Source organism: Mobula birostris, chromosome 2, assembly GCF_030028105.1.
Source record: "Mobula birostris isolate sMobBir1 chromosome 2, sMobBir1.hap1, whole genome shotgun sequence".
Lineage (NCBI taxonomy): Eukaryota > Metazoa > Chordata > Chondrichthyes > Myliobatiformes > Myliobatidae > Mobula > Mobula birostris.
In genome coordinates this window covers 107,897,505-107,923,456 of record NC_092371.1, presented here as the reverse complement: position 1 = coordinate 107,923,456, position 25,952 = coordinate 107,897,505, and the positions used below count along the sequence as shown (strand labels likewise).

The 25,952-nt window shown below is 43.6% G+C and overlaps 1 protein-coding gene across 2 annotated transcripts in view; it reads left to right on the top strand.

The window, feature by feature from the left end:
• The first annotated feature begins 4,739 nt into the window (after nt 1–4,739).
• LOC140189352 (prolyl endopeptidase-like) overlaps nt 4,740–25,952 on the top strand; it is a 179,758-nt gene continuing 158,545 nt past the window's right edge. Inside the window, exons 1-3 of one of the 2 annotated variants that reach the window (XM_072246100.1) lie at nt 4,740–4,851; nt 19,109–19,186; nt 23,738–23,871. In XM_072246100.1, coding sequence (XP_072102201.1) covers nt 4,813–4,851; nt 19,109–19,186; nt 23,738–23,871 — 251 coding nt within the window. In that variant the 5' untranslated portion in view covers nt 4,740–4,812. The remainder of the gene's footprint in view (nt 4,852–19,108; nt 19,187–23,737; nt 23,872–25,952) is intronic. The other variant, XM_072246107.1, reaches the window with a different exon arrangement.

The following is a 25,952-nucleotide window of genomic DNA, read 5'->3' as shown; positions in this document are numbered from 1 at the left end:
GATAACGCTGTTTCGATGGCAAATAAGAAGATGGAGATAGATGTCTTTTCACCGTGCGCTTCAATCTCAAATCCAAATTAATCCACACAGCAAAATTATATTAAAAAACAGCTTATGTAGAGGAAGTGATGTTCATATAAAATGAACTGCATCTGCAGACACCAGAACACATTCCGAACCCTGATTTTTGTTAATTAGGCATGTCCTTGTTCAAGCAGTAATCTTTAAGGACCATGCTTGATCTGAAAATTAAAAAAGAAATTGCAGATGCTGGAATTCTGTAATAAAATATAATCAGAATATGTTGTAAACATTCACCAGACCAGGCAGTATCTGTGGAAAGAAAAACTCAGTCAATGCTTCAAGTTGAAGACTTCTGACAGAGCCTTATACACAGCACCTTATCAAATGCTTTCTGGAAATCCAAATAAATTTCATTAACTTATTTCCCTTTATTAATCCTATATGTTACACCCTCAAAGAACACTATCATATTTATCAACATCAGTTTCCCTTTCATGACACCACGTTGATTCTGCTTGATAGTCTTATGATTACTTTCCTGATAACAATTCTGGCATCTTCCCAATGATGCATGTTTGGGTAACACCCTCTGGTCCCCTGTTTTCTATTTGCCTCCATTCCTGAATGTAAGTTTTGAGGTTTTCCATTCTTCTGAGATTTTTCTGAAGTCTAGGGAATGTTTTAGATTTCTACAACCTAACCTATTTTCACTGCAGACACGTCCTCTAGGGCCCTACGATAAAGGTCATTGCATCGGTCATTAGCCCCTGGTGTTTTCTCCACAGACATTATTTTTTCTTCCTCCATGTAACCTCTTAATTACCTGTTATTATTAAATATTGTTTGTGCTTTCTATCTCAAAGTCTGCTCCCAAGAAATTATTAGAATCACTGCTATTTCTCTATATCCCAGTAGGAATTCACCAGCCTGATTCTCCAAAGTATTAACATTTACTAAGCTTGATTTCTTCCCTTTTTACATACAGTGGATTCCAGTTGATAGGGACACATTCCGGTACCAGTACATTTTGGCCCAATTGAGTGGCTTCCCCATTTAGTTGAAGTTTCATGGAAATAATTAAGTAAAGGCATCTGATAGTCTTGTGAGACCATGGATCTGTGCCTGGAAAGTCTTCACTCTCCAGGGCGCAGGCCTGGGCAAGGTTGTATGGAAGACCAGCAGTTGCCCATGCTGCAAGTCTCCTCTCTCCACGACACCAATGTTGTCCAAGGGAAGGGCATTAGGACCCATACAGCTTGGCACCAGTGTCATCGCAGAGCAATGTGTGATTAAGTGCATTGCTCAAGGACACAACACGTTCCCTCGGCTGGGGCTCGAACTCACGACCTTCAGGTCGCTAGTGCAATGCCATAACCAACTGGCCACGTGCCCACATGGAAATAATTAAAAAGGTACAATAAAGACAAACTGAGTAAAAAATTACGTATTTAAATGAAATACAGAACAACTTACAACACTACCAATAGCACTATTGTACTATAAAACTGTGTATAATTGTATCAATGGAGGAATTCATCCAGCATATGAACTGAACAAAATCATTGCAGAGACCTGGTATAGATAATGGACTGCCTTCACACAATGCTATTGATGATTGCATCCTCCAACTCTTCATTTTCATTGTAACATTCAAAATGATTATCGATACCTTCAAATCCTTCATAGTTCCTAACTTTCTGAAGTAGTGAAATCGTTTCATTTTCACTCCCGTTCGTTTCTGGTACAGTATCTCCAAACCTGAATGCTTGAAAACAGTGAGCAAAACAGTTCTGAATTGTCTCGCTGCTTATTTCTTGACACTATCAGTGACAAAAATCACTGTTCTATTTTTTAGCACAAACACACACAATTGATGCTATTTGAAAACTGATCTAAGCACAGTGTAGTGTCTACAGCCTCACAAATGTGCACAACTTACAATAGTTAGAACCTGTTCGGCAAAAGTCTCTTGCCCCTATTGGGTGCCATAGTGTCCCAAATAAATGAAGGAAATCCTGGCAATTTCTTTCATTAGTTTTTGTTCTTAAGAGAAATCCCAAAATAAGTGGCTGCCCAAACTAGCCGATGGCCCAATTAACCGGAACCCACTGTATTTGTATAGTACCTCTGTTTGTTTTTATATTATTTACTGATTTGTCTCTTTTTTCCCCTTTTCATTTTTTTTTGTCATCATTTACTGGTTTCTAAAACCTTTCCCAATCCACAAGACTACCACCAATCATAGAAGATAGAACAGTACAGCACAGAAACAGGCCCTTTAGCCCACAATGTTGTGCCAAACCAAATAAATTAGCAATCAAATGGCCAACTAAATAAATCCTTGCCGTCTACACAATGTCTATATCCTTCCATTACGCTCATAATGATGTGCCTATCTAACCTTACCTTGAAAATCCCGAACATATCTGCCTCCTCCACCATCCCAGGCAGCACATTCCAGGCACCCTCCACTCTGTGTAAAAAAAACCCTGCCCCTCACATGTCCTTTGAACCTACCTCCTCATATTAAATGCATGCCCTCTGGTATTAGACATTTCTACCCTGGGGAAAAAAAAGTCTCTCTACTCTTTCTGTGCCTCTCATAACCTTATAAACCTCAGTCAGATCTCCTGTCAGCCTCCGCCACTCCAGAGAAAACAACCCAAGTTTGTCCAACCTCATATTATAATAGCACATGCCCTCTAATCCAGGCAGTATCCTGGTAAAATTCTTCTGCACCCTCTCCAAAGCCTCAACATCCTTTCTATACTGGGGCAATCAGAACTGTACATAATACTCCAAATGCAGCCTAACCAAAATTTTATAATATATATTCTTAATCTTCACAATTACTCCCATTTGAAATCACCTTTACTTTCTTAGTTAGCAATATATGATGCATTGTTATAGGTCTTTCCTTTCTCACCAGAATATATTTTTACTGAGACTCATGAAATATCCTACTAAATGTCGAACACTGCTGATGTATTGGCTTACTGTTAGAACTTTTTTCCCCCAGTCCAGTTTAGCCCATTCTGGCTCGAATGTAATTGATGAATTACATGAATACCCTGGTTACCAGAATCTGGTGGATTGCGAGGGTAGATGGTGGGTTGAGAAATCTGGCATGGACTACATGGTGAGCAGCAGAAACTGTGATGCTGTTAGTTGGTGGGTGAGGTGAGGCGGGGGGGGGGTGGTGATAACACGTGTGGACCTGTTAATGGTGAGTGAGGGGATGCATTGACCCTGGGTGCGGTGAAATGCAAGCGTGAAGCAAAAACTTTTTTTCTTCTTCTGAAGTTTAATGGTGGTTGGGAGACCACCATGAGGTGCATTACCACCACCTATTGAGATGGAGTGTGGAGCAAAGAGACAGGAAGTACACCCACAATTCTACGTCCTCACCCCAAAAACTCAAGTAATATCAAAACATTTAATGTTTTTCAGAAAATCAAATAGCCACTTATATACTTTATGATGGCAGTGATATCCTAACATTCCATGTTAAACTGTGTCTGTCCCAAAGATCTCAATTTAACAATTACGTTTCCCTTGCACCTTATTGGAACTGCGTTCAAACAATACTTGCGATGCTGTTTCTTGACCAGGGCAGTCCCTACAAATGCCTGGATCATGCACATTAATTCTGAACAACCTAGTTTGTCCAATATGTAAACGTGCAAGTATAACTTCTCCCCTCTTTTACACCCAACTCCCAGTCGAGCTTCCACCATCCTCTGAATTTCTTTTCCTTATCCCAACTTTGCTGTCACAGAGATCCAGTTGATTTTTCAGTTTATGTCTTTCACCTTCCCCTTATGCAAAGGCACCACCACATTTACATCCTTAATTTTAAGTGATTGTTTGGCTAGAATGTCTGCCACCTTGTTTCCTTCAATCCCAACATGGTACCCATAAGAAGTGGGAACACAATCCTAGACCCTGCAGCTTCAATCTCAAGAAGAACGTCTGGCCTACAATTGGAAATACCTGTTTTAATAGATGTCAAAACGAAGAATAAATCAGAACACAGAAGTACACAATCAAGGCATAATCTTCGACTATCATCCCTAAACTAAAATGGTAGCAACCATCAGACATGAATACTGACAGTTTGTCTTAAAATCTTTCCTTCATAGTCACCTGAAACTTGGAACATGAACAGAAACACCTGACACCGGATCTTTTGAACCACCTGTACAGCTAAGTAAGAAGGCATATCTGCCTTGTATGTATCAACCACAGGCAAAAGGAAAGCAAACCGAGAGAGCGACAGAAAGGGGTACACTGGGTCAATATGGGATCCAGCGTTACAACGCGTAACAGGCCAGCGGCCCATTTAGTTAGCGTCGAACCATTTAATCTGCCTGCTTCCATCGATCTGCATTGGGACCATAGCCCTCCAAACCCGGCCATCCATGTACCGCTCCAAACTTCTTTTAAGCGTTGAAATCGATCTCTTATGCACCACTCGCGGACATTAAATAACACAAGATTTTGTGCCTATTCATTTCCCATCTACCCTAAACCGAAGACTTCACTAATGAAGCTCTTCCGACACTCTATCCATATTGCCAATACTGGATGACCAATTTTATATCCCAATAAACCGAAGTGAAGACTGTCTCTGACTGGACGCTTCCCCCGTCCCAGCTCCCGGCGCCGGGCCTGCGCGCAAGTCGCGCCGGCGGAGGCGGGGCGGGACGGAGGAGCCGACAATGCGCAGTCGTTGACGCGTGTGCGGAGGGCGGCTGTCGGTTGTTGTACGCTCTTTGACAGGGAATCATGGCGCTTCACTACCCGGAGGCCAAGCGACTGGACAGTGTGAGTGGTTAGCGTGCACAATAGCGCCAAGGGCCCGGCTTTGCGTTCGGTCGGAGCCGTCCTGCAGGCAGCCCCGTTGCTGCTCCCGCTCCCGAACTGGCCGCTACTTTGTTCGAGTAGTGGTTCAGATGGCGGGGAGGCTGTGTCTTTACATTCGTTCGCCCCAGTCCTGGTCCCTGTCTTCGCCAACACACCCTCCCCTGTCTTGCCCCACCCCGTGCCCCTCTCTCTCACTCTCACCCCCCTGGTGCCCCCTCTCTCACTCTCCACCCCGCTGGTGTCCCTCTCTCTACCCCCCCGCCCCTCTCTCTCACTCTCTACTCCCCTCGTGTTCCTCTCTCTCACTCTCTACCCCCCCCCGCCCCTCTCTCTCACTCTCTACTCCCCTCGTGTTCCTCTCTCTCACTCTCTACCCCCCCGTGCCCCTCTCTCTCACTCTCTACTCCCCTCGTGTTCCTCTCTCTCACTCTCTACCCCCCCGTGCCCCTCTCTCTCACTCTCTACTCCCCTCGTGTTCCTCTCTCTCACTCTCCACCCCCCCCCGTGCCCCTCTCTCTCACCCTTCCCCTCTCTCTCACCCTCCCCCCGGTGCCCCCTCTCACACTCCCCCCGGTGCCCCCTCTCACCCTCCCCCGGTGCCCCCTCTCACCCCCCCCCCGGTGCCCCCTCTCACCCTCCCCCCCCGGTGCCCCCTTCTCTCACCCTCCCCCCCCCCGGTGCCCCCTTCTCTCACCCTCCCCCCCCGGTGCCCCCTTCTCTCACCCTCCCCCCCCGGTGCCCCCTTCTCTCACCCTTCCCCCCCCCGGTGCCCCCTTCTCTCACCCTTCCCCCCCCGGTGCCCCCTTCTCTCACCCTTCCCCCCCCGGTGCCCCCTTCTCTCACCCTTCCCCCCCCAGTGCCCCCTTCTCTCACCCTTCCCCCCCCAGTGCCCCCTTCTCTCACCCTTCCCCCCCCAGTGCCCCCTTCTCTCACCCTCCTCCCCCCCCGGTGCCCCCTTCTCTCACCCTCCCCCCCCCAGTGCCCCCTTCTCTCACCCCCCCGGTGCCCCCTTCTCTCACCCCCCCCCGGTGCCCCCTTCTCTCACCCTCCCCCCCCCCGGTGCCCCCTTCTCTCACCCCCCCCGGTGGCCCCTTCTCTCACCCTCCACCCCCCCGGTGCCCCCTTCCCCCCTTCTCTCACCCTTCTCTCACCCCTTCCCCCCTTCTCTCACCCCTTCCCCCCTTCTCTCACCCCTCCCCCCCGGTGCCCCCTTCTCTCACCCTCCCCCCCCCGGTGCCCCCTTTTCTCACCCTCCCCCCCCGGTGGCCCCTTCTCTCACCCTCCACCCCCCCGGTGCCCCATTCTCTCACCCTTCCCCCCCCCCCCCGGTGTCCCCTTCTCTCACCCTTCCCCCCCCGATGCCTCCTTCTCTCACCCCTTCCCCCCCCTTCTCTCACCTCTTCCCCCCCCGGTGCCCCCTTCTCTCAGCCCTTCCCCCCCGGTGCCCCCTTCTCTCACCCTCTCCCCCCCGGTGCCCCCTTCTCTCACCCTCTCCCTCCCCGGTGCCCCCTTCTCTCACCCTCTCCCTCCCCGGTGCCCCCTTCTCTCACCCTCTCCCTCCCCGGTGCCCCCTTCTCTCACCCTCTCCCCCCCCCCGGTGCCCCCTTCTCTCACCCTCTCCCCCCCCCCGGTGCCCCCTTCTCTCACCCTCTCCCCCCCCCCGGTGCCCCCTTCTCTCACCCTCTCCCCCCCCCGGTGCCCCCTTCTCTCACCCTCTCCCCCCCCCGGTGCCCCCTTCTCTCACCCTCTCCCCCCTTCTCTCACCCTCTCCCCCCTTCTCTCACCCTCTCCCCCCTTCTCTCACCCTCTCCCCCCTTCTCTCACCCTCTCCCCCCCTTCTCTCACCCTCTCCCCCCCTTCTCTCACCCTCTCCCCCCCTTCTCTCACCCACTCCCCCCCTTCTCTCACCCACTCCCCCCCTTCTCTCACCCACTCCCCCCCTTCTCTCACCCACTCCCCCCCTTCTCTCACCCACTCCCCCCCTTCTCTCACCCACTCCCCCCCTTCTCTCACCCACTCCCCCCCTTCTCTCACCCACTCCCCCCCTTCTCTCACCCTCTCCCCCCTTCTCTCACCCTCTCCCCCCCTTCTCTCACCCTCTCCCCCCCTTCTCTCACCCTCTCCCCCCCTTCTCTCACCCTTCCCCCCTTCTCTCACCCCTTCCCCCCCGTGCCCCCTTCTCTCAGCCCTTCCCCCCGGTGCCCCCTTCTCTCACCCTCTCCCCCCCCTTCTCTCACCCTCTCCCCCCCTTCTCTCACCCTCTTCCCCCCTTCTCTCACCCTCTTCCCCCCTTCTCTCACCCTCTCCCCCCTTCTCTCACCCTCTCCCCCCTTCTCTCACCCTCTCCCCCCTTCTCTCACCCCTCTCCCCCCCTTCTCTCACCCTCTCCCCCCCTTCTCTCACCCTCTCCCCCCCCTTCTCTCACCCTCTCCCCCCCGTCTCTCACCCTCTCCCCCCCCCGTCTCTCACCCTCTCCCCCCCCCGTCTCTCACCCTCTCCCCCCCCGTCTCTCACCCTCTCCCCCCCCCGTCTCTCACCCTTCCCCCCCCTCCTCCCCCCTCTCCCATTCTGGAACTGGATCTAGTTCTGGATATTCCAGCCAGAGGAAACATCCTCTCCACATCCACTTTATCTAGTCCTTCCAACATTCGGTAGGTTTCATTGAGATCCCCCTCAGCATTCTTCTAAATTCTAGTGAGCACAAGCCGGAGCTGCCAAACGTTCCTCATATGTTAATCCCTTCGTTCCTGGAGTCATCCTACATCCTCTCTACGTGTCCCTTCTCTCCCACCCTCCCCCTACGTTCCCCTCTACATGTTGCCCCTACCCCCTCCCCCTCAAATCTCCTATTTTTCCTGTCTATGGGCTTCCCTGCAGATGGCAGGAGTGTGAAGCGTCATTGGGTAAGAAGGCATGGAATGCATACGTATCAGGGTTATGGAGCCTCTGTGAGATGGCGGGGGGCGGGTGTTATATTGGGAATGTGATTGTGAGAATGCCTTAGTGTGTTTGGGAGGACCTTCAAAATGATTTGAGTCTGGGATCCGTAACAATTCAACAAGGCAGGCAACATCTATCAAGGGAATAAGCAGTTGATGTTTCGGGCCAAGACCCAGATCTATCCACACTCAGGTTGGAGGAACAACATCTCATATTTCATCTGGGTAGCCTCCAACCTTCTAGGGCATGAACTTCGACTTCTCTAACTATTGGTTATTTCCCCTTCTCCTCACCCACCTATCACCTCCCCTGGTGCCCCTTCTCCTTCCCTTTCTTCCGTGGTCCACTCTACTCTGCTATCAGATTCCTTCTTCGCTCCTTACCTTTTCCACCTCCCAGCTTCATCTCTCCTCCCCCCCCCCCCCACCAGCCACATAGCTTCACCTATTACCTTCTTTTCCAGTCGTGATGAAGGATCTCAGCCTGAAAGGTCAACTGTTGATTCATTTCCATCAATGCTGTCTGACCTGCTGAGTTCCTCCAGTATTTTGTGTGTGTTGCAGTAAATATTCTTTAGGTTAGTGCTAGTGATTGCACGTTTGCCATGTGTGAAGAGATTGAGTAGAAAGAAGAGATTTCATTGAAATTTATAAGATTCTTACACTGTTGGCAGAATGCATGCAAGGAAACTGTTTTCTTTGCTGATGAGTCTTATAATCAGCACAAAAATGTTCAAAATAAAGGAAAGACCGTTTCAGACTGAGCTGAGAAATTTATGCACTTGTAGAGTGGTGAATCTTTGGAATTCTCTATCCTGGATGGCTGTGATGGCTTAGTTCATTCGAAACAAACTGGTAAATTTCTGGACGTTTATAGTAATCAAGAAGAAACATTCCAACTCTTTGCCTTCTGCCAGTTAGTCAATTTTAGACCATAAGACATAGAAGCAAAATTAGGCCATTGGCCCAGTGCATTCACTCTGCCATTCAATCATGCCTGATTTATTATCCCTTGTAATCCCACTCCCCTTGTAAACTTTGACGCCCTTACATATCAAGAACCCATCAATTTCTACTTTAAATATACCAAATGATTTGGCCTCCACAGCAGTCTGTGCTAACAAATTCCATAGTTTCACCATGCTTTGGCTAAAGAAATTCCTCCTCATCTTTCTGTTCTGAAACTGTGTCCTCTGGTCCTAGATCCCATCATTATAGGAACCATCCTCTCCATATCCACTCTAACCAGGCCTTTCAATATTTGACGTTTCAATGAGATCTCCCCCCCCCCCCCCCCCATTCTAAACACCAACCAGTACAGGCCAAGAGCCATCAAATGCTCCTCATTCTGGTCAACCTCCTCTAGACCCTCTCCAATAACAGGACATTTTTTTCTTACATAAGGGGGCCTAAAATTGCTCTCAATACCCCTAGGTGTGGTCTGACCATTACATTATACAGCCTCTGCATTACATTCTTGCTTTTAAATTCCAGTCCCCTCAAAATTAATGCTAACATTGCGTTTGTGCTCCTTGCCTCCAACCCAGTCTGTAAGCTAATCTTCAGGAAATCCCGCACAAGCCCTTTTGCACCTCTGATTTCTGAATTTGCTGCCTATTTAGGGGATGGTCTGTGCCTTAATTCCTTCTACCAAAGTATATGACCATGCACTTCCCCAACCGTATGCCATCTGCCACTTGGCCCATTCTCTTAACCTGTCCAAGTCCTTCAGCAGGCTCCCTGCTTCCTCAACACTGCCTGCCCCTCCACCTATGTTTGTATTGACAAAAAATTGGCCACAGTGCCATCGATTCCATCATTCAGACATTTGCATGAAAAGAAGTGGTCCCAACACTGATGCCTGTGGAACACCACTGCTCACCAGTGGCCAACTGGGAAAGACCCTGTTTATTCCCACTCTTTGCCTTTACCTGTCTGACAATCATCAGTCCATGTTAGTACCTTTCCTGTAATACCATGGACTCTTACCATCTGAAAAGACAAGTAAATAACATCCACTGATTCCTTTTTCAATCCTACCTGCTGTTTCTTCAAAGAATTTGGACAGGTATACCACATTAGAATCATAGAATCAAAGAAAACTACAGCACAGAAACAGGCCTTTTGGCCCATCTAGTCTGTGCCAAACCATTTAATCTGCTGACTGTGTAAGACCTACCCTGGTTGGTGTTCCCAAAATGTAACACTTCACACTTGTCTGCATTAAATTCCATCTGCCATTCTTCAGCCTATTTTTCCAGCTGGTCCAGATCCTGCTATAAGCCTTGATGGTCTTCGCTGTCCACTACACCTCCAATCTTGGTATCATCTACAAATTTGCTGATGTGGTTAACCAAATTATCAACTAGATCATTGATATAGATGACAAACAACAACGGACCCAGCACCGATCCCTGCGGCACTGCACCAGTCACAGGCCTCCTGTCAAAGGCAACTATCTACATCCACTCATCTACTCACTCACTGGCTTCTCCCTCAAAGCCAATGTGTAATCCAATTTACTACTTCATCTTGAATGCCAAGTGACTGAACCTTCTTGATGCCACCCATGTGGAACTTCGTCAAATGCTTTGCCTTCATTAGCTTTCCTAGTGACATACTCGAAAAAAATAAAGCGCTCAGGTTTGGTTAGGCATGACCTACCACTCACAAAGCCATGCTGACTATCCCTAATCAATCCACATACTCAGTCCCTTAGAATACCTTTCAGTAACTTACCACTACTGATGTCAAGTTTACCAGCCTATCATTTTCTGGTTTATTCTTAGAACCTTTCCTAAACGGCAAAACAGCATTAGCTATCCTCTGGGACCTCACCTGTCGTTAAGGATGATTTAAATATCTCTGATAGATCCTGTGCAATTTCTACATCTGTCTTTCACATCATCTGAGGGAGCACCTTGTCAGGCCCTGGGGATCTGTCCACCCTGATTTGTCTCAAGACAGCAAACACCTCCTTCGCTGTTATCTGTATAGTGCCCATGATCTCGTTGCTGCTTTGCCTCACTTGTGTAGACTGTGTCCATCTCCCGAGTAAATACAGATGCCAAAAATCCATTTAAGATCTCCATCTCTTTCGGTTCTGTGCACAGATTACCATTCTATTTTCCCTGAGGACCAATTTTGTCTTTTGCAATCCTTTTGCTCTTGATATATGTGAAGAATTCTCTTTTGAATTCTCCTTGTCTGCTAGACTAACCTCATGCCTTCTTTCAGCCCTCCTGATTTCTTTTGCAAGTGTTCTCTTGCACTTCTTATACTTCAAGTACCTCATTTGTTCCCACCTGCCTATACCTGCTATGCACCTTTTTTCTTCTTAACTAGGGCTTCAGTGTCTCTTGAAAACCAAGGTTCCTCAAACCTGTTATTCTTGCTTTTTATTCTGACAGGCAAGTGTAAGATTTGTACTTCCAAAATTTCACTTTTGAAGGCCTTCCACTTACCAAGTACTCCTTTGCCAGAAAACAGCCTGTCCCAGTTCACACTTACCAGATCCTTTTGGAAACCTTCAAAATTGGCCTTTCTCCAATTTAGAATCTCAACCCGAGGACTAGACCTATCCTTTTCCATTATTACCTCAAAATTCATGACATTATGATCACTAGGTACAAAGTGTTCTCTGACACAAACTTCTGTCATCTGCTATACACTTTCCCATCTTTGCCTCCCTCCCTTCTTAAAGAGTGGAATGGTTTTTATTATTTTCTGCTCCTTTAGCACCATTCCAGAATCTAGTGAATCTTGATACATCACTACCAATGCCTCCACAATCTCTTCAGCTACCTCTTTCAGACCCAGGGGTGTTGTCCTTCTGGTCCATTAGACCTTTCAGCTTCCCAAGAGCTTCTTTGTAATGGCAATTACATTATTTCTGTCCCTCGACTGTCTCAAATTTCTGGCATGCTGTTTGCTGTCTTCAAAACTGACAACTAAGGCAAAATCCTTGCTCGGTTCATATGCCATGCCTTTGTTCCCCATTACAGTCTTTGCAGCATCATTTTTCAGTGGTTGGGTGATCTCAGTTCTTTTACTATTTAAATATCCACAAAGCTTTTAGTATCGTCTTGCATTGTCAGCTAAAAATATTTCATTTTTTCTTTCCGGATTGCTTTTTAGTTGCCTTCTGTTGGTTTTTAAAGGCTTCCCAATCCTCTGGCTTCTCACTAATTTTTGCTATATTATATGCCCTTTCTTTTACTTTAATGCTGTAATTGCCTTCCCTTGTCAGTTACGTTTGCCTCATCTATCCTTTAGAATGCTGCTGCTTCTTTGGACTGACTGATCCTGTGTCTTCCAAACTACTCCCAGAAACTCTAGCTATTGCTACTTTTCTATCATTCCTGCTGGTGTTACCTTCCAATCAACCTTGCCCAACTGCTCTCTTGTGCCTCTGTAGTTCCCTTTACTCAGCTGTGATTCTGATAACATCTGATTTTGGCTTCTTCCTCTCAAACTACAGAGTAAATTCTATCATATTGTAATCACTGCCTCCCTTTATCTGCAGATCCCTATTCAAATTTGGTTCATTACTCAACATGCAATCCTGAATAGCCGTTTCTCAAATGGGCTTGATCACAAGTTGCTTTAAAAAGTCATCTCTTAAACATTCTACAAATTGCTTCTCTTGAGATCCAGTACCAACTTTATTTTCTCAATCTACCTGCATATTGTGATCCCCATGACCATTGCAATATTGTTTTTTGTACATGCCTTTTTTATTTCCCGTTTTAACTTATACCCCACATTCAGAGACCTGTATATACTGTAACTCTCATTGGAGTTTTTTTTTTTACCTTTGCAGTTTCCTAACTAATTACAAGGATTCCACATTTTCTGATCCCTTGTCACTACTTTCTAAAGGATATGACTTCAATTTTGCCAACACAGCAGCATCACACCTTCTGCCCATCTGTGTATCTTTTCGGCAGAATATCCTTGAATATTTAGCTCCCAGCTGGGATCTTCTTTTAACCTCAGCTCTGTGACGCCCACAGTCATACCCGCTATTGTCTAATGAAGGGTCTCGGCCCGGAACGTCGACTGTACTTCTTCCTATAGGTGCTGCCTGGCCTGCTGCGTTCCACCAGCATTTTGTGTGTGTTGCTTGAATTTCCAGCATCTGCAGATTTCCTCGTGTTATTGTCTAATGCTGTTACAAGATAATCTTATTTTGTATACTCCATACATTTCATGGTAATGCCTTCAGTCCTGTATTCACTACCCTTCTTAATTGTTTGCGCATTGTATGAAGTTGAATTGTTATCCCTTTGTAAACTTGCTGTCATGTTCTTTATTCTGAAGACTTCATTAATGTCTCCTACACTCTTCTTCCATTTTACTTTATTCACACTTTTTCATCATGTCTGGTTTGCCATAAGGCATGAGAGCAGAATTAGGCCATTCAGCCCATCCAGTCTGCTCCACCATTCTGCCATGGCTGTTTTATTATCCCTCTCAATCCCATTCTCCTGCCTTCTCCCTGTAACATTCGATGCCCTGACTAACCATGAACCCACTATCCTCCACTTGAAATATATTTATGACTTGGCCTTCACTGCCGTCTGTGCCAGTGGATTCCACAGATTCACCACTCTCTGGCTAAAGAAATTCTCCTCATCACTGTAGAGAGATGCCCTTCTATTCTGAGGCTGTGCCCTCTGGTCCTAGACTTACCCACTAGATGAAACAGCCTATCCTCATCCACTCTACCTATGCCTTTCAATATTCAGTTGATTTCAATGAGATTCCCCCTTCATTCTTCTAAACTTCTGAGAGTTCAAGTCCAGAGCCATCAAACACTCCTCATATATTAACCCTTTCACATTCCCGGAACCATTCACATGAACCTCCTGAACCCTCTCCATAGTAAGTACATCTTTTCTTAGATAAGGGCCAAAACATGCTGATTTGTCACTATCTTTGGTTTTGTCTACAACAGTAGTGTCATCAACAAACTTAAATATGGCATTGGAGTTGTGGTTAGCCTCACAATGAGAAGTATGAAATGAGAAGAGCAAGAGGCTAAGCATGCAGCCTTGTGGAATACCTGTGCTGATGATTGTAGAGAACATGTTGTCAATCTGTACAATCAAAAAAGCTACTTTGGTATTGGTTTTTATCTCAAAAAGGTTGTGATACAGGGGGGAAGACAACTGTATTTCAGCTGTTCCCCGTATTCAGATCTGGGCACTACATAATCTTTCAAATGACAGAGCTATTTGATAAGGTAAAAGCAGGGAAATGATTTCTAATTGGCTAATCCAGAACAAGAAGGCAAAATCTTAATTGGAGTTTGGCCATTCAGGAGTGAAACTGGAAGCACCTCCTGTTAAAGGACTAAGGAAGCTGGCATTTGAAATTTGGATGATAAATTTAGGTTTGCTGATAATGTCAAGAAATAGAAATCAAAGGTGGGTAAACAGAGCAAAGATAGAAATCAAGAATAATCTAACTCGGGTACGCAACCTGCGGCCTGCGGGCCATATCCGACCCGCGAGCAAATATTGGGATACTATGCTTATCCGGCCCACGAGCAATTTTTCCTTATTCTGAGTGATTCACACGACCACACTGATGGACATGCATGGCGTCTTGTTACACTGGCCCAGGTTCCGTTTTGTTGCAAACCAAACACTGGTAGATACGAATGATGGGAAGGCAGACTACCTTATTAATATATATTAGATACTTTCCGTGCACGCGCAGGTTTTCAAATGGGATCGTTCAAATTTGTAAACAGAAACAGTGTCACTGTGTTTAAACAAGAAATCCACGTTAAATATCCAGATATTTACTGTACATGTCCTATGATACTTGTTGAATAACTCGTGTTTCGAAATAAAATCGAAGAAAAAAATTCCAATGGCAATGAATGCAAAACGCAGGAAGGTAGACACTGAGTGCCAAAATTTCCAAGACACGTGGAAACTAGATTACTTCATCGAGCAAGCTGGGAAACCAGTTTGTCTCATTTGCCTAGAAAATGTTGTTGTGAAGAAGGTGGCAAATATCAGGCGACGTTACGAGACCCGCCATAGTGGAAATTTTAACAAGTTTACTGGGCAAGCAAGGAAAGATGAAGCTGAGTGAATGAAGGCTAGTTTCGGAAAACAAACGTCACTTTTTGCCAAGAAAAGCAGTGAAAATGAAGGAAATACCCATGCCAGCTACAAAGTCTCAAAACGTATTGCAGAAAAGATGAAGCCTTTTACAGATGGAGAGTTTGTCAAAGAATGTTTACTGGCAGTGGTGGATATTGTTTGTCCTGAAAAGAAATCTTTATTTACATCTATCAGCCTGTCAGCAAGAACGATCACAGGGCGAGTTGAAGAAATGTCAGCAGATGTTAAAAGTTGTTTAAGGGATGCCTGCAACGAATTGCAATCTTTTTCAGTTGCGCTTGTTGAGAGCATAGATTTGAGAAACATTGCTCAACTTGCAGTGTTTGTGCAAGGAATTGACCTCAACTTTTCAAATTTTTGAAGAGTTTATTTGATTAATTCCTATGAAGGACACGGTTACAGGAGCAGACATTTTTGAAGCTTTGTTGAAAATGATGCCAGAAATGAAACTTAATGTGTCAAAGCTAAGTGGCATCACAACTGATGGGACACAAGCAATGGTGGGACAGAAAAAAGGCATCATTGCATTGCTGCGAAGACAAATGGAAAACCTTGGAATCGCACAGAAACTGGTTAAAATTCATTGGATTATCCATCAAGAGGCATTATGTGCCAAGTCTTGGAAATTAAAGGATGTTATGGACATTGTTGTGAAGGCGTGAACCTGATCCTATCTCGTGGATTGAATCATTACCAGTTTCAGCAGTTTTTGTTAGATATGGAGGCAGAATATGGGGACCTGGCTTATTTCTGCAAGGTTGATTTATTGATTGTTTGCATTAAAATTTCCTTTTTTTTTCTTTTTTTATTATACTTTTTTTCCTTTTTTATTATAACTAATTTACCACCATTCAATGGATCATTCATACCTTTTATGTTTAAAGGTTCTTTGTGTCCTTTTAATAGATTCAAAAGATGCCTTGATTGAAATAAATTGCAACCAAACTGAGCTCTTTAATTAGTAATTGGCATCCTTGGTTAAGCACAGATGATTTTCTAGCACGCGTTATTCATTAATTTGAGGCAAAACATAACTAGATGTATTTAAATGGATAATTCCCATAGTTCAAGTTTTTTATGGCATTTATCTGGCCCACCATCCGCTCATTAATATGCAATCCGGCCCACAGTGGTAAAAAGTTTGCTGACTCCTGATCTAACTGAACCATGGATGGCTTAAGACTAAGCTAGTCTCCTATAAATCACACCACAAGTGGTGGATCTTTAAAAAAGGAATGGAGAAATTAAAAAAATGGCCATTTATCAACAGTGTAGACAAGACTGATGGTCTTGCATGGTTTTTCCCTTTAAAGTTAATGGGTGAAAAGTGTAATCAAATCGGGAAGAAGACGGAATAACATGAAGTGGAAGAGTCAGATGAGTAATTAAAAATATGAATAAAGGCAAATTTATAATCTGGAAATCTGAAATAAAATGTAAAAATAGTAGTTTTGGAATCAGGAGCGGCCAAGATCTGAAGCAACAGGCAAGTTGTTTCAAAGTGCAGTCATTCCATTGAGCATTAAACCACCATCTGCAAATCAGGAAAATAATGGTGTCTGATTGCCTGGGTGAGTGCCATGCTAACAGCACCCAAGAAGCTGAGCATCTTCCAAAGCAATTCCCTTCATTCCCTTTACCACTGATGGATCATTGCAGTAGAGTACACCATTTTGGTTGCTCAGACCTCTGCCTAAGTTCAACAAATACAACAAAGGCAACTTGGAGATGCTGTAATCTACAGGTTCTTCTCCAGGTTGTGTACCATTCTGTCTTGAAAATGTACTGATATTCCTTCACAGTTCTGTTCTGAATCCTGGAAACCACACCTCCCACCCCCACCCCCCCCCCCATCAGCACTGGAGTAGCTTCTCCAGAGCAAGGCAACAGTACTCTCCATCACCTGAAAGGATAGTTTAAGGTCAGCCATAAATGTTAGACATTACTCGCAGTGCCTGCATCCTGAAAAATGATGGCATGAAAACTCACTCAGCATTCTCATTCATGTATTTGTGGTTTAAGGAAAAGGACAAGCTCCAGATGTTAGCTGTCTTCATGCATAAACAGGTATCTAGTACTGTACCTGCATTATTTTGTGTCTTGCTGAATGATACCTAATTTTTTTTTTGTTAATTGCAACGTCCATATGTGGCAATACCATGCATAGCTCTGATACAAATTCTTGTAATTTGATAGTATTGGTACAGACATAGCGTTATCTGGCACTGATTGCATGTAAGAAAATATGGTCATTGAGTGTTGGCGTGTTAAGTTTTCAAGCCATCATTTAGCGTTTGTGGTGACCATTACAAAAATTTCACAGGCTTCCAGACACCAATGAAAATACGCCGTCTTCCCCCTTCCTTCCTTTCCAGTCCTGAAAAATGGTCTCGGCATGAAAGTTGACTGTTTGTTCATTTCCATAGATCTGCTTGACCTGCTGAGCTCCTCCAGCACCTCTGCTTCATCTGCCAAAAGCTGAACTTGCTGGGGGCCAAACATTTTAATGCCAATTCCTATTCCCATTCCAACACGTCAGTCCATGGCCGCCTCTTGTGCCAAAATGAGGGCACCCTCAGGGTGGAGAAGCAGCAGCTTATATTCTGTTTGGGTAGCCTCCAACCTGATGGCACGATTATTGATTTCTTTGTTTTGGTAAAAAAAAAAATTCCCTCCCTCTCCCTTCTTCTATTCCCCACTCTGGCCTCCTACTGCTTCTTACCTGCCTATGGCCTCCCACTGGGTTCCCCCCCCCCACTTCCTTTTTTCCTATGGTCCACACTCCTCTCCTATCAGATTTCTTGCTCCTCTCTTTACATTTTCTACCCACCTGGTCTCACCTATCACCTAGCTATATTCCTTTCCTTCCCCTCCCACAACATTTTTATTCTGATATCTTCCCCCTTCCTTTCCCATTCTGAAGAAGGGTCTCAGCCTGAAGCATTGACTGTTTTTTCATTTCCAAAAATGTTACCTGACCCGCTGAGCTCCAGTAACATTTTGTGTGTGTTGCAATGAAAATAGGTATCAAATTACTTGTATCAGATTCAAACTGATTGTTGAAGTCTAACTGTATCAGTTTTCATATCAGAACTTGAAGGGAAAAGATTGTTCCTGATCCTGTTTATTCTTTCACTGAAACCTGTTTTTTTGCAACTTGAAATGTATTCTTACATGCTTTATAGTGTCAATAATGTAAAGCAACTTTAATACATAGAATTCTTTTTTTATTTGCAAACTAATAAATGCTGACTGGTTAATTTATTATTCTTATTTAATCTCTACTGAATGCATTACATTTGTGGACCAGGATTTTAAATTGGGGAAGTGACATCTTCAGAGACAACTGGCCCAGCAAGAGGGTTAATGGTGGTGGACATGGAAAAGGGAGAAGAAAAGGGAGAGGGTTGAATGAATGGTGCTAACATTAAGATTTTTCATTAGCATGCACAGATTAGTGTGGAATCTACGAACTCGTGAAGTTGAAGGCTGCAGAGTTTATTTTATGCAGTCCATACTGAAAACAGCTGCTAGAATTTACATCAGACAAGTTATCTGGATGCTTCAATTGCAAAATCAGGATGCATTGGGGAGACCCGTTGTAAATTGGGGGACTGCTTTGAAGAGCACCTCTGCTCCATCCACCAAAAGTGGCCAGACATTTTAATTTCAATTCCCATTCCCCTTCCGACATGTTGGTCCATGGCCTCCTCATATTCCAAGATGAGGCCACCCTCAGGGTGGAGGAGCAACACCTTATATTCTGTCTGGGTAGCCTCCAACCTGATGGCATGAATATCGATTTCTCCTTGTAGTAAAAAAGATTACCCTCCCCTTCTATTCTCCACTCTGACCTTTTACCTCTTCTCACCTGCCTATCACTTCCCCCAGGGTCCCCTCCTCCTTCCCTTTCTCCTGCGGTCTACTCTCCTCTCCTAGCAGATTTCTTCTTCTCCAGCTCTCGACCTTTCCAACCCACCTAGCTTCACCTATCAGTTAGTTCCTCCAGCATTTTATGTGTGTTGCTCAGAACGCATTTATTCAGAATTATCAGGTCAGCAAAATCACTTTTAAAACGTAATATTAATGTGCCATAATGAGGATTTATTTTTTTCATCATTTTTGCATTTGTGTTAGCAGATTGATGACTATCATGGATGCAAGATTCCTGATCCATATAAATGGCTTGAAGATCCTGATAGCGAAGAGACTAAGGTAAGTAAATGATTTATATAATAATATTTGGAACGAAAGCCAAGTCTGTAATGTCACATTGAATCAGGTTCACAGGTCCAGCAAGTGAGACAGAAAACTCTGACTGCGAGTAAGTATATTAATCATTTATTTACAAACATTAAAAATTCAACCAAACATTCATGTTCCCCAAGTTCCAGAAACTACAAAGTTGAATATTCATCAAGCATACAGAGCATACTTTTGCAATGGTTATGTGTATCAAAGGAAGAGAGAGCAGGCCTCTGCCGTGTGCTATTTTATGTCCGGGTTATTTGAATATGGACACTAGGCTAACCAATGGGAAATGCATCTGCAGTTTCTAATCTAACCAATCATGACAAAGTGAGTTTCAACAACCCAAACAAGCCATGCCCCCCCCCACCCCTTGCAGGACACTGTAAAACTTAATAACCATTGTACTTAAACGTATTTTAAGTATAATTGTGCAGTATGAGATTTTGAAAATTTTCCTTGAGTGAAGAAGAAAACTAAATCCATTTTTGTTTTCAGATAGTTCCATTTTAATATCAGAGAATGTATATAGTATACAACCTGAAATTCTTACTCTTCACAGACATCAGCGAAAACAGAGGAGGACCCCAAAGAATGAACAACAGAAAAAACATTAGAACCCAAAGCCCCTTCTCCCATTCCAATGCACATACAGCAGCAAAGCATCAACATCCCCTCTCCCTTCCCCCACCCATTCAGCAGAGTGTCAACACCCAGCACCCACCAAACAAGCAATAGCAAAGCCCCCAGAGAGACTATGATCTCCAGTCAACAAAAACTATTGTTTATCTGACAGTTTGTCATGCCACGGGCTCTCTCTCACTAACAAGAGACAAAGGGATGTCACCCATTTCACAGCAAAAGAGGAGACTAACAGTCACTGTTTGTTACAAACAAACAGTCTACCACATCGCTTTTTGTTCGAAATTCTCCAACTTGAGTATTGGCAGCAAGCTCTTCCCATCATTTAGAGGGATAGGGAGCTATCACTCAAGTACAGAGACCTCCGTTTGCAGCATCCACCGCCACAAAATCCGGATGTTCCTTCTTCCGCAATGCCTCAGTTGGCGGCACCAGCCTGGAGTTGTTTGTCCCCAGGGCTGCACCCCGGAGGCGCCATCTTCCAGGCCACTCCTGGATACGTCGAAAAACGGCTGGTGAGTGAGCTCTGGTAGCAGGAACTCATCCGCCATGAAAAACTGCAGTTTGAGTGCAGCCGCAGGTCATGGACTTCGACAGAATCCTAGTTACCTTGAAACAGAAAAAAAAGACATTAAAGAAAGGAATGATGAGCTCGAAGCAGCAGCCATTTGGTGCCATCTTAGCTCCACTTCCTTTTAGATTCATATTGAAAATTACCATTCAGAGTTCCTGGAGGGCAGATTTAACTGCAAGCTTCAAAAGCAAATTGAATAATACTTGGAGGTTTAACAAGACAGTATTCCAGGTTAAGATTAATGGAACGGGACAAATTGGATAATTCTACCAAAGAACAACCACAGACATGATCAGCTGTCTTGATTCTTTTATGTTAAATCTTCTATGTCTGTATACTCTGGACTGCCTCCATTTTATTCTTTGGGTCATACATCAGCTCACAGATATCATATGTGGTATTCCTGAGGGCTTAACCACTTTTTATTCTAAATGTACTTCTAGGAGAGAGCATCTCTTGAATGATGTGAAGTATTTCAGAATTTGATTTGTTACTACTGATGAGAAATTTGTTGGTTTGCAGCAGCAGTACAGTGCAATGAGGTAAAAATTTATAAATGACAAGAATAAATAGTGCAAAAAAAAAGGAATGAGGTAGGGTTCAGAAATATGATGGAGGTGAAGAATATGTTCTTAAATCATTGAGTGTGGGCCTTCAGGCTCTTATACCTTAACCCCAATAGCAATAAAGAAAAAAGGGCACGTGCTGAATGGTGAGAGTCTTTAATAATGGATGTTGTCTTCCTGAAGTACCGCACCTAGAAGATGTCTTCGGTGGGGAGGGTTGTCTCCATGTTGGAGATGGCTGTGTGTTTAACCTTTTGCAGTTCTTGTAATCCTTTGCCCTTGAGGCTCTGTCCCAGGCACTGCCGCAAACACTCAAAATGCTATTCTCTTTGCATCTTTAGAAATTTGTAAGAGCCTTTGGTGACTTGCAAATCTCTTCAGATTCCAAACAAAGTGGAGCTGCTGCCATGCCGTCTTGATGAGTGCATTGATGTGTTGGGCTCAGGAAGGATCCTCTGAAATGTTCAGATACTTGCTCGCCCTTTGCACCCCATGACCACTCAATGAGAACTAGTTCGCATTCATATGACTTCCCTTTCTGAAGTCCACAGTCAGTTCCTTGGTCCTGCTAATAGTGAGTACGAGGTTGTTGTTGCAGCACCACTCAAACAACTGACTTATCTCACTCTTGTAAGTCTCCTCATCACCATCTGAGATTCTACCAACCACTGCAGTGTCATTTGTGAATTTTTACATAACATTTGAGCTGTGCTTAGCCATACATTCATGAATCAGATTCAGGTTTAATATGACCAGCATATGTTGTGAAATTTGCTAAGTTAGCGGCAGCAGTACAATACAATATATGATAGCATAGTAGGAATAAAACATAAGTAAATCAATTACAGTAAGTATATATGTATATTAAATAGTTTATTTAAAAATAGTGCAAAAGCAGAAATAATAAAAGTGAGGTAGTGTTCATTAATTTGATGTCCATTCAGAAATCTGATGGCAGAGGGGAAGAAGCTATTCTTGAATCACTTAGTCTGTGCCGTCAGGCTTCTGTACCTCCTTCCTGACGGTAACAATGAGAAGAGGGCATGCGCTGGGTGATGAGGGTCCTTAGTAATGGATGCTGCCTTTCTGAGACTCTGCTCCTTGAAGATGTCTTGGATACTGTGGAGGCTAGTACCCAAGATGGAGCTGACTAATTTTACAACTTTCTGTGGCCTCTTTCGATCCTGGGCAGTAGCCCCCCCCCATATACCAGACAGTGATGCAGCCTGCCAAAATGCTCTCCACGATACATCTGTAGAAGTTTCCGAGTGTCTTAGGTGACAAGCCAAATCTCCTCAAACACCTACTGAAATATAGCCACTGTCCTGCCTTTATAGCTGCATCAATATGTTGGGACAAACATCACCAGCCTGTGTTACGAAATTTGTTAACTTTGCGGTAGCAGGACAATGCCAAATATAGAAAAAATACTGTATTACAGTCAGAGTGTGTGTGTGTGTGTGTGTGTGTGTATGTATATGTATGTATATGTGTATGTATGTTTATGTATATGTTTAATTAAGATGAGTACTAAAAAACAAAAAGAAAAGGAGTAAGGTAGTGTTCATAGGTTTAATATCCATTTAGAGATCAGATGGCAGAGGAGAAGATGATGTTCCTGAGTCAGAGTATTGAAATAGTAGAATAGTGGGCTAAGCACGCATCCTTGTGGTATGCCTGTGTGGATAGGCAGCAAAGAACATGTGAATGTCTATATGCACTGATTGATCTCCTTACAAGGATGACAAGTATCCAGTTGCAAAGGGAGGTACAGGGGCTTGGGTTTTGAAGCTTGGATATGAATACTGAGGGAAACACAAACAAGAGAAAATATGCAGATGCAGGACATCCAAGCAATACACACAAAATACTGGAGGAACTCAGCAGACCGGGCAGCATCTATGGAAAAAAGTACAGTCAACATTTCGGACTGAGACTCTTTGGCAGGACTCTGTGTCGATTGCCAAGCTGTAATCAATAAACAGTATCCTACGCTATGTCTTGAAGTTTTCTAGGTGGTCCAAAGCAAAATGGACAGCCAGTGAGATTGTGTCTACTATGGGCTTGTTGCAACAGTATGCAAGTTGCAGTGGGTTCAAATCATTGTTCAGACAGGAATTATATTGCAGTTTTGAGATGCAGTGCTCAAATATTTTGATTGAATTATACATTCGAGTATATTTGTTCTATGTATATTGGACTCTCTCCATTTTATTCTTTGGGTCATACGTCAACTATAACTTGCTCACAGTATCATATGTGATATTCCTGAGGGGTTAACCACTTGTTATTCCAAATGTACTTGTAGGAGAGAACATCTCTTGAATGGTGTGAGGTATTTCAGAACCTGATATGTTCCAATTTTGAAAATTCAGCTTTGCTGCAGAGGGCATGTGATTTACATGTCTCATGACAGTTGAAGGTTAAACGTAGCTCCATTTGGACATTTTTCCTAAATATTGCCAAATATTGAACCAGTATTCTCATTATTGGATTTCTTTTGCAATAATATGATATTTTGTGTATAGAATTGATTTCTGCGTAATTCTAAATTCTAACAACTAAGTTAAGAAATTTAATTGATCAATATTCTGATATTTATTTTGAGAAGTAATAGAGAAAGCCTAGATATTATTGTTTGTGGTGTATTAAATTAAAATTTGATCAGTGTATTTTTCCCACTTATTTGACTAATGCAACTTATTTTCATCTTCTGTTTTGAACCTGTTGTACTAGGCTTATGTGGAAGCTCAGAATAAATTGACATTGCCATTTTTGGAAAAGTGTCCAGTAAGAGAGAAGTTCAAAGCAAGAATGACAGAACTGTATGATTATCCAAAATATAGCTGCCATTTTCGAAAAGGAACAAGGTACAGTTTTAAAATGTTTGTGCTAGTAGTTTCTTTTGTATGCTGGATTTTAATCCATGGTCAAGAGTAAATTGATGTGAATTTGGTAATGTTATTAATTAAATTAAATACAATATTTGGTTTTCAAGAATATAAAATGTGGAAATATCATAAACAAATTTCAGACCAATTAAGTCTCATGAACCAAAAGAAGACTGCTGGGAGAAGCTAGCGGATCAAGCAGCATCTGTGTGGGCAAAAGGTTATCAACATTTCCATTTGAAACACTGCATGAGTCCTGCTGCAGCATTTCAACCTGAAACTTTAACAATTCCTTTCCTCCCACAGATGTTGTTCGCCCGCTGAGTTCCTGCAGCAGAATGTAGCTTTACTTGTCTTACAGGTGCCATTACTGAGGATTTGTCTATCTCTAGTTACCCCAAGAAGGTCTTGATTGCCTTGGAAATACTGCTTCCAAGACTGAAGTTACTTTTGGCTGTGTTAAATTTTTTTGTATTGCAGATTGGCTTGCGAAAAAATACTGCGCTCTTCTGGTCTAAATCAGGGCTATTTAAACTTTGATCTACAGCAACTCCTGATTGGTCTGCTTAAGTGGAAAACTTCTGAGATTCAGTCAAGCTAATTTAATTCCACTGCATTGCATGTTAATTGTAGGGTTCATAAATTAATAGTCAGCTTTATAAAATAATACACTATTATATCATTCCTTGCTATTTAGGACAAAGTATATTTGTTTATTTATTTATTTTGATCATTCCTTGCTAATTAGGACAAAGTATATTTGTTTATTTATTTATTTTGATACAGCGCAGGATAGGCCCTTCTGGCCCTTCGAGCCATGCTGCCCAAAAATAGTCCCGATTTAATCTGAGACTAATCACTGGACAATTCACAATGACCAATTAACCAACCGGTACGTCTTTGGACTGTGGGAGGAAACCGGAGCACCCGGAGAAAACCCATGCGGTCATGGGGAGAACGTACAAACTCGTTACAGGCAGTGGTGGGAGTTGAACCCAGGTCGTCTGTACTGTAAAGCATTGTGCTAACCCTTACACTACCGTGATGCCCCTATATGGATAAAGTTTAAATGCAAGTGTGTTTTGAATGCAGTGATACCATTGAGGCATGATGTAAAATGAAGTGCCAACAAGAAAATGGCCAATTTAAATAAATATAGAAAAGTATTAAGTTGTCTTAGATGGAAGTTTCTTAAAACAAAATATTTTTGCTGGTGTGCAAAACATTCCATTTAATCTTGAAAATTTTAAAAAAAGATGTGCTGTATAATCAACCTGCTTTTAGAAATTTGAATGAGCATTGAGAAATTGTGGGAGATACTGACAATTTCGTTCCAAAGCTCTTTGAAAATGACACTGGAGCCAGGGTACTGCTGGGTAGCACATTTCACTCCCTTGTTCAAAATGGAGTGAGGATAAGCTTAGTAACAACAGGCCAGTCAATTGTTATAGTGTTAGACTTCCCAGCAAAGTTGGAGCATGTGGTGTTTAAGGGATATGAAGTAGCAGACTTCAGAGAATCAAGGTGAATGGTTGTTTTTGACTGGAGGAAAATTACCTGGTAGCGACTCAGGGTTCATAGTGTTAAAGCCTTTAACCTTTTGTTCAGTACTAATTCCTAGAGTTGGAGATGCAAGGAAATGTTTAAATTTGCAGATGACACAAAATTTGACAGTATTGTGAACTCTGAAGATTTAGCATAATATAAACAGATTAATTCAATGACAAAATGTGTGGTAGATAAATTTTAGTCAAGTCGCTTTTTATTGTCATTTCGACATAAACTGCTAGTACAGTACACAGTAAAACTGAAACAACTTTCCTCCAGGACCATAGTGCTACATGAAACAACACAAAACTACACTGGACTGTAGACCTACACAGGACATGTGGAGAAATACGTGATGGCGGATTTTGCTTAGAAGAATGAGGAGAGGCAACGAGAATGAAGGATGTTGTTTTAAAAGTGGTGTAGGAGCAGAGGGTTCTGGGAGTACAAGTGCAAAAAATTGAATGTGGCAGGACAAGCTGAGAATTGATTAATAAGATGTACAAAATTCT